Source organism: Lupinus angustifolius, unplaced genomic scaffold (assembly GCF_001865875.1).
Source record: "Lupinus angustifolius cultivar Tanjil unplaced genomic scaffold, LupAngTanjil_v1.0 Scaffold_22_153, whole genome shotgun sequence".
NCBI classification, from domain to species: domain Eukaryota; kingdom Viridiplantae; phylum Streptophyta; class Magnoliopsida; order Fabales; family Fabaceae; genus Lupinus; species Lupinus angustifolius.
In genome coordinates, this window is record NW_017719908.1 from 14,840 (window position 1) to 24,435 (window position 9,596).

The following is a 9,596-nucleotide window of genomic DNA, read 5'->3' on the forward strand; positions in this document are numbered from 1 at the left end:
GTATCATTGATTCTCTAATTTTCTCTTCACATATACATGGTTAACAACATATATACATATATCATTTTATAAGTCAAATTACATGTTCATAATAATAAGTAAAATATTAAGAAAAGATATATATTATATTTAATCGAATCTAGAGTCAAATTCGAGTTCAAAGGTTGTCCTAATGGATACCTAGGGTCAGGTTACTTTCATATCTAGAATTCGGTCCGAGTTCAAAAAATAACCCGACTAACATTTAGGATCAGATAAGGGACAAGTCTTACCCAACCCATGCTCACCCCTACCTCCAACAATTAAGTTATAGTTGTTGAAACTTGGAACATAATAAAACCAAGTTTAGTTTTAATAGTTCACCATATAAAACATGTTTGGTATCTGCATTTGGTGTTGAAGTTCTAAAATAACAAAACCATAAAGAATTCATATCCCTATAGAAGCTACCATCAAGTTTCAAATGTGCATATACACAGTAAAACAAACATAATGAAAATGGCTAAAATTTCATTACATTTTCTATGGCACTACTCAACTATTAGCCACCTTGAAAATTATCCAAGATACAAGATGACATCAGATAAATTAAAACCAGCTTTTTTATGGCCACATAACACATTGAAGCGTTGGTTCACTCCAATCAGATCCAAATAGAAAGAAATTAGTCCAAAGGGAGCAGCACCCTTGAGTATAGAGATATGGAGAGAGCAAATTAAAGTCTGAAAGTACTGTAGTCTCCTAAACCAGACCCTCCATAACCTGTGTATGATCGTGACGGCAATGAAGCTGAGGAGCGTGATGTACTACTGCCCAATTGAGAGTATGAAGACCTTAGAGCTGCTGTATCGGATGAGTATGCAGACCTAAGAGCTGCTGCATCGGATGAGTACACAGACCTCAGAGATGCTGCATCGGTTGGATATGCAGACCTTAGACCTGCATCTAACCTGCTGTAACTGTTAGTGACAGGCTCATTGTGACTGTTTATAACTTCCTACAAAACAAAGGTAGTAATTTATGTCAGCAAAAAGCAAATTTAGTCAAATGTTTCAATATGAACTATTCCATGATGTTAAAGTTAAAGTTAAAGTACCCTAATTAATTGTTCAGTGCATGAGCATATTCCCTTTATGAATATATATTATCTTTTAAAAGTTAGTCCAATCCCATCATCCAAAGGAAAGGATTGGCCTATTCAGAGGTCCATGAAAAAGAAAAACCAATTTTGAACAAAGTAGTGATATGGTAAGATACCTCCTTAGAGTCCCACATAAGTTTATGAAACATGAAAACTAGCACTCTTGGGTCTGGCTTTACAAATATACCAAGAACAAAAAAGGACATTTGAAATCAACTTCAAGAGTTTTTTTAGCCAAGGAGAGGAGGATGAGGAAATCAGTAGCGAGTCTGCCTATAGAATTTTATTAGTAAGTGGATTAATAGCTACGAAAAAGATCAACTAAGAAACTAACTACTGTGTAAGAAAGAACATCTCAATTCAGTGATACTAGCTAAATAGCAATCAACTACCACTGTCCAAGTTTGCAGTTTACGGTACCGTAGTAATAGAACCAGAAAAAAGTAACTTCCTTATTCAAAAGAAAAGGCCCTCTGGAGTCTCATACCTGGATCAATTGTTGTGCCATTTGAACCTGAGATGTTGAGCCTTTTATTTCCACAATAATTTCATCAGGCAACCTGCTCTCCTGCACAGTCAATATGGCTCCACTAGTTCGGCGAATGTAATCAATATTAGACCCTTGAATACCAATAATGTCCTCCGCATAGGACAGTGGTACTTGCATTGTTTGTATTACCTGATCAATGGAAACAATTGGAGAAAGGGGATTTACCACGACTGTCAACATATTTAAATAAGATCGAAGTATCAGCAAACATGTTTAAATGATTTCAGTTCAGTGGATAAGATGTTGACATACACTATAGGCCATGGCCAACTTTAAATATACAGATAATTTCAGTTCATGTGATTTCTTACTTGCAAGAGTACAGGTAGAAAAGGCCACAAATTAATTTCATTTGCAATCTAAAATTTAGTAAAATATATATTTAGAAAATGCCTACATAAAAACCATTTGAATTTTTTTGTTGATAAAAAACATTATTTCTAATATATAGACTCTTTTGTAACAATCAGTACAATCTGACATAATAGAGGGAATTAATAATATCAGCCACATTCTCAGAGAACATGTGAGTGTTTAAAAACTTAAAATAACTAACCGTAGTAACTATAGGAGCACCAACACGACCAAGCGTTGAAGAACGGATGCTAGATAGCGAAGAATCTTGCCCATAGCGAGACATGTTGGACGGAGGGAGTAATGAATCCAACTGACTTTCACGGTCAACAAAGACAGAATCCCTTTTGGTTGCAAGAGGCATATCAGCAAATATGCTAGTTTGTGAAGGAGTGTGCTGCAATGCCTTGTCAGGCCAGGTCTCTGTTCGACGGTCTTGTGTGATAGGCACGTTGTACTTGAACAATACAGAAAGTTCACATATGATAGCATAAATACAAAGTAAACAACAGAAAATAATAGATTTCTAATTTAGATGGCCGCATTCATCACATCAACTAAATAAAACAGCAGTCAAACACAGGATATATGTTGGTATATACTTTTAGGATGGAGCTATTGACACTCCTAATTGTCTATGCACACTCTCATTAACCAATCATATTTTTAGTTTTTTTACTTCAAAATTTTGCGATTGGTTAATGAGTGTGAATAGCCATTTGGGAGTGTCAATATACTTTTACTTTTAAGCCAAAATATCTTAGAACACTATCATTTCATCCAAGCTTAGAAGTAACAAGTAACAAGCAAGAGCAACATGTTAACAACATTCTAGATAATATCATGCATTGACTTCACAAGTAATGGGATATTACACTATCTCATATTTAAAGAGGGGAACAACCATGTGAATTGGATAGCTAACTGGAGCTTAACTCGGAATCATGGTTTTCATCATCAAACTGGTCCTGCTATGGAGTGGGCTAGATTTATTGCTAATGATATGGCTGGGGTTTCTATCCCCCGTATAGTTTCTATTTCTATGTAGCATTCTTTGTATGTAGCTTTGTATCGTTTAGGGAAGATTTATCTTCTATATGGAGGATAAGAAATCCTCCAAATCAGAAAAGACAAAGGTGTCAGAGAACTAGAAGCAATTAAAAATGCAGCAGTGTTGCCCAATCCCAATATGAAATGGCAAAATCCTTGGAACAGCCATCAGCTGAATATCAAGAGAGGCCATACATAATTTTGTAAACAGACAACCTAAAATTTTTGTTTTCTTTTGCTAATTTGAAATTTGGAAAATTACGAACTTACGGTTTTCTGCTCAAATAGGGGAAGAACACTATGATCAACCAAAAACTTCCTCAGATGGCCAACTATTAATTCCAGAGCTTTAAGGACCTTCAAGGCTTCTCCCTGCACTTCCACAATCCTCTCATCCGCAGCAGCATAAAATGGCACCTCATCTAACATGGAAATTATTTGGATTAAATTAATACAAAATAAATCACTGCATACTAACTGGAGGAGCCATGACCAGTATAAGAAATAAAAAAGAAACATTCAGCAACATTATTGACATTGCATCCAGCTCTAACAAGAAGAATGAAATTTACAAGATGGTTGGTATCCTACCAGGTAGTTCACAAAAAACTTCGGAAGATTTTAATTTAATATGGGAACTGTAATAAATGCTTGTTAAAAACAGCCCTAAAATCAATCTTTAATCATACAAAACCATTATAAGCACACCATATTTTTGACAGTGACAAATGTTCTTCTAGACAGAAGATTATCTTACTTTGCAAACACCATATATTGCTAAGCTGCTGCTTTAACAGCTAACAGCTAGGTGCATAAAGATGATGTTCAAGAAACTTCATTGAGATGGAAAATCATTGGTATTTCGAGCTTAATATTACATAGTTTCCTTCAAAAAGAAAGGTCATGCTTATGACTAGAATTCCCGAATGTCATTATAGGCATAGATCCCACAGAGAGTACAGTCAGCATACCGAAAAACATGTGAATGATGGGTAACTGCCAAAATGCCAGCAGGCTTGACGATACTTGACCAGTAAAGCAGTAGGCTGCACAAAACAGAGACCACACACCTGCAAAGTGGGGCATAGAAGTACAAGATAGAGGCCAGTCCAACAGACCTCCGAAGGATCTCTGTCCCCCAGAATATCACTCGGATTGGCTGAAAAAGTGATCGGATACCTGGAATAATAAGGTTCATGCGAGGAAGAAGGTAGGTGTGCAATGGCTTGTGCCAGGAAGGTCATTCAGTGGAAGGGCCGATCTAAGGGTAAAACTGAGATTTACAGGGCTTAAGTTAGGGTAAATAAGACATTTTTAAGACAAAGAAGGGGCAAACTAGATATCTGCATTACAGAGGGCAAACTAGAGATTTGCATTAAAGAGGGCAAACTAGAGATTTGCATTAAAGAGGGCAAAATGGAGATTTGATAAGTGAGGGATACAGAAAACCCTAATTCTAGCAGTACCATGAAGGTAGCAGTCGTGAAAGCCATCACAGCACCGTCAATGGGCCACATCGGCAGTACCACAGGTATCTACGGCAGTATCACATCTATGTTCTTCTCACACGTAATGTGAGTTATATAACCTAGAGGGCTAGAACATACTCTTCCGGATACCCAGCACAGATCTAGCACATGTGATGCAAGGATACCCCAAAGTTGGTGTCATATCTGTATCGTATCTGTTTCCAGTACTCCAAAATTAGTGACATATGTTTATCATATCAATTTCTGATACTAGTACGTACTGCACACCTGCATTCACATATTTGGGATATCCTCAAATTTTCCTTTTTTAGATACCCAACACCCTCAAACTTCTGTTACTTGGAAAATCCAAGATACAGAGTTTCAAGTACCACTCTCACCAATTACTTCCATTACAGCATATTCTTACTGAATCTTGTCCTATTAGAAAACATTGCACAAGAGAGCAAATTGCTATCCTAACGAAATATGCAGGGCAGAGAAGACCACATTGAATTGCAATAATCTCAAGTGGCTAAATTTAATTTTATTTCATTACAAAAAAAGGTGTTAGTGCACGACGCTCCTACCTAATGAGATTTGGGGAGTGAAAAGGTCACTTCAAGGATTTGAACTCATTGCCATATTTGCATATCATATCATGAGGATACTAGTACCCAACCCGTACCTGTATAACATAGTATAGCACAATGGACTCTTGTCCATTTGTAACCGACCACTACTTTACAAATGTTTAGCTGATTGTGGTGAAGAAAAATATAGGCATGCAATCACCCATGACCCACCCCAACATATAAAAGGCAATACAATGAAAAGACAAAATATCATGTCAATATCTTCCATAGGAAACCAGCAAATGTATCAAAAGATAAAACTATAAGCATGCAAGTGCCGATAACCCACCCCAAAACATAAAAGGCAAAACAAAGAAAAGACAAAACCTCATTTCAGTACCTTCCATAGAAAACCAGCTAAAGTATTAAAACATATAATTTAGCATGCTTCACATAACACTAGTCAATATATTAAAGAAGTAAAGAACACGAAAGATCAATAATTGCTACTAAGAATTAGAAGGACCGTCATATATGTATAATTGAATAATGTGACAGGAAGCATACCGCCAGATAATACTCTAACAGAAGCACTGGTACTCTCCTGTATAGATCTGATTGACAATCCTTGCTTTCCAATCAAATTGATAGCCTGGGTTGATGCGACCAATAAACGGATGGAACAAAACACAGCCCCAGCAGCTTCTGTAATATCATCATCATTTTCGGATAATCCAGATACACGTTTAAATATCCTCATTACAGCATCCATTGCAGGGGAAAGAGCTGCATCTAGCTCTTCCTTCCCAGATATGAGTACCTATTTTAAGAAATTACAAAAATTAACCACATTCAGTATAAAACAGAAAGAAGAACACAGGTAAATAAAGGTACTCGTTGTGTGCATACATTTATTACCTGAACAGCAGCACATAAAGCAACATCCCTAAATAGTCAACTTTAATTCACTTTGAGCTATAGATGCTAACCAAATAAAATTCTATACATATAACACATTATCAATAAATGTGCAGGACCCTAATTCATGATTCAATTGAAATCCAATTGAAAGCAATATGATGGTGGCACCAGCACGAAATGAACAACATGCCACAAAAGCAATGAGATTATGATAAAAATACAATACCATTTAAGTTATATCACACTCATTAAAGGCCATTTCTTAAGCTTTATTCACCCACACAAGCAATTATTTTGATTTAAAAAATCACTTCTACACTTGTACATTGTTTTAAGTTGGGCTTCTGAAAAAACAAAAGGCAAACTATATTTTTCAGCTTCTCTAAAACAATCGCTTTTCACAAAATCACTCCATAATAACAAACAATCCCGGAACGAGAGAGGATGCTGATAGGGTGTTTATTACAATATTTGTTATAATGTTCATTATTAAAGGAATAAGATAGGATATGATAGTTGGTTATTTAGAATTAATTAAATTAATATTACATTACTATTTCTAGAATGTTCTTGTGATGTAAGATGATGACACTTGTGTGGTCATCATCGTATTATGTTTGCGTCATTCTCTTTCTATGTGCATTGTCATCCATAATAGTAATCAATGAAAAATGAAGAATTTAGTGTATTCTCTCTTTATATAGGTTATTTTATCTTCTTGTTATCCATTTTCTTGGGAGTAGATTAATTCCATAGTGTTCTTGGTAGATTACTTATATCGTAAAGTGGAAACATAGAAACAATTAAACTCATAACCTAAAACAATCAAAGCAAAAAACAAAACAAAACAAAACCAGACAGGGCGAAACTCAACCTAAACAACAATTAAACTTATAAGTAATGCAAAATAATCCCGATTTGAAGCTACATTTCAACACACAATCAACGAAGAAAGCACAAAAGGTTTCAAAATTCTCAAACTGCAATAAAAGAAAACCCTAGATAGATAAAAGAAGAGATAAAATCTGAAACTTACAATTCGATCGGGAGTACCAGCAGCACCATCAAGAACGCGAACGCGAGCTCGAGTCTCTTCGCAAATCTTCTTAACGAGTTCTCCCTTGCGACCGATGATGCTTCCAACTTTACCGACGGGAACGATGAGACGGAAGACGCAGTCTCCGGGCCAACCGGGCCATCTCTTTTCCGGCGGGGTGGTGGCAGAAGGTGGTTCGGGGATTAGAGTGGCATCGGAGGTGGTGGCGGCGGAGGGAAGATCGGGGTTGGTGGCGCCGTTGAGGGTGGCCATAGAAGTGAGAGAGAGAATAAGGTTTTTTACTTTCAGTTGCGCAGTTTTTGATAGAAAACCTTGAGTCTACTTAGAGTTGTGTGAGCCTCTATCACCACCTATCCTATAATATGTACCTTTTTTTATATATGTAATCAACCGGATGGAGAAAAATATATCCACTCATAATTTATGAGTTTTATAAATTAGAGTAAATTACACTGATATCTCCTGAGTTTTAGTAAAATTATACAAATTATTTCTTATTTTTTTACACTTACACAAATCTTCCATATTTTTTAACTTTCATTACATTGACCACCCTGCATAAGAAATAAGTGTAATCTTTTAAAAAAAAATTTGATAAATGTAATTAAGTTAAACAAAACATATATATTGGGTAGACAAGTCTAAATAATATACAAATCAATGTATCTTTATTATTTTTTGTTACAAAATGCATCAACAATTCTAAAGAAATATTGTTCAAATCGCTCTTATAATATAGTTTAACGAACCAAAAATAATAAAGAAATATTGACTCATATATTATTTGGACGTGTCTCCACAGTATATCATGTTTTGTTTAACTTAATTGCATTTATCACATTTTTTGTTTAAAAGATTACACTTATTTCTTATGCAGAGGTGGTCAATGTAATGAAAGTTAAAAAATATGTGAGGTTTGTGTAGGTGTAGAAAAGTGAGGGATGGTTTGTGTAATTTCACTAAAACTCAGGAGGTGTCAGTGTAATTTACTCTATAAATTATTATCATATTATTTATTATTTAGGTTTAAAGATGATTTACGTAATACAAATTAATTATGAATGATATATTAATTGTGTGTAAATTTTTATTTATACTATATATAAAGTCAAAACATATTATAACTATCTATATGACATAATTTCCGCTTACATATTTTACTCTTATAATTAATAATTATTACAATGTTTTTCTATACAATAAAAAATAGAGTAAATTACACTGACACCCCCTGAGTTTTAGTGAAATTACACAAACCACCTCTCACTTTTTTGCACATACACAAATCTCCCCTATTTTTTAACTTTCATTACATTGACCACCTCTGCATAAGAAATAAGTGTAATATTTTAAAAAAAAAAATGTGATAAATGCAATTAAGTTAAACAAAATATGATATATTGTATAGACAAGTCTAAATAATATACAAATTAATGTATCTTTATTATTTTTTGTTACAAAATGCATCAACAATTCTAAAGAAATATTGTTCAAATCGCTCTTATAATATAGTGTAACGAACCAAAAATAATAAAGAAATATTGACTCATATATTATTTGGACGCGTCTCCACAATATATCATGTTTTGTTTAACTTAATTGCATTTATCATATTTTTTTTAAAAGATTACACTTATTTCTTATGCAGAGGTGATCAATGTAATGAAAAGTTAAAAAATATGGGAGGTTTGTGTAGGTGTAGAAAAGTGAGGGGTGGTTTGTGTAATTTCACTAAAACTCAGGGGGTCTCAGTGTAATTTACTCTAAAAAATATAAATGAAGGTTAGAGGAAGTTACATCTACTAAATATATCAAACTACCAATGCATTTTTTAATAATTTCACAATTTATTTTTATATTTTTATCAAAAAAATATAATATCATGTATGAAAAAAGTGATAAAATTCTCTAAAATCAAATATATAAAAATTAAATATTCAATACTAAAAAATAAAAATGCAGATTAGTAAACACGGAGTAACTGCCGACACACGGTATTAATAATATAAAGAAAAGAGATACCTTTACATGCATATTTAAGTTGTATTTTCGGTTTTCTTTATTAAATAGTCTTATTTATACTTTTATATGGTAAAATGCTTTTGATTTTTTTTTAAATATATTTTTCTCCTCTATGGACAATATCTCTAGTATAGAGTATAATTTAGTAAATACTATTTTGAATTTTAATCTATCGTAGAGAAAGTAGAGCTTTCATTTTAATTGTAAAACAATGTTTTGATTAACAGATTTTGATATGAATGAGGTTGGTCTAAATATGGATATTCCTGATGTATGTAGACAAAAATTTACTTTTAATTATTTTGGATGAGTAGCTACAAAGGAACTCTTACATTTTAGTGAGTATAAGTGTATGTTTTAGAGAGAAAATAAAGTGAGAATGTGAGAATAAATAAGTTTTCCTTGCGGGTAGTTTCTTATATTTATAGAGAGGTGGATAGGGATATAATCCAAGATA

The 9,596-nt window shown here is 33.7% G+C and overlaps 1 protein-coding gene across 1 annotated transcript; it reads right to left on the reverse strand.

Moving 5' to 3' along the window:
* Positions 1–331: 331 nt before the first annotated feature.
* Positions 332–7,471, reverse strand: LOC109338380 (RNA-binding KH domain-containing protein PEPPER-like). The gene is made up of 6 exons (XM_019575600.1): positions 7,097–7,471; positions 5,707–5,959; positions 3,366–3,517; positions 2,248–2,502; positions 1,629–1,820; positions 332–997 (listed from the first exon to the last, which is right to left on the reverse strand). Exons 1-6 carry the CDS (start codon positions 7,367–7,369, stop codon positions 716–718), a joined length of 1,407 nt encoding a protein of 468 aa, XP_019431145.1. The 5' UTR covers positions 7,370–7,471; the 3' UTR covers positions 332–715.
* Positions 7,472–9,596: the final 2,125 nt, after the last annotated feature.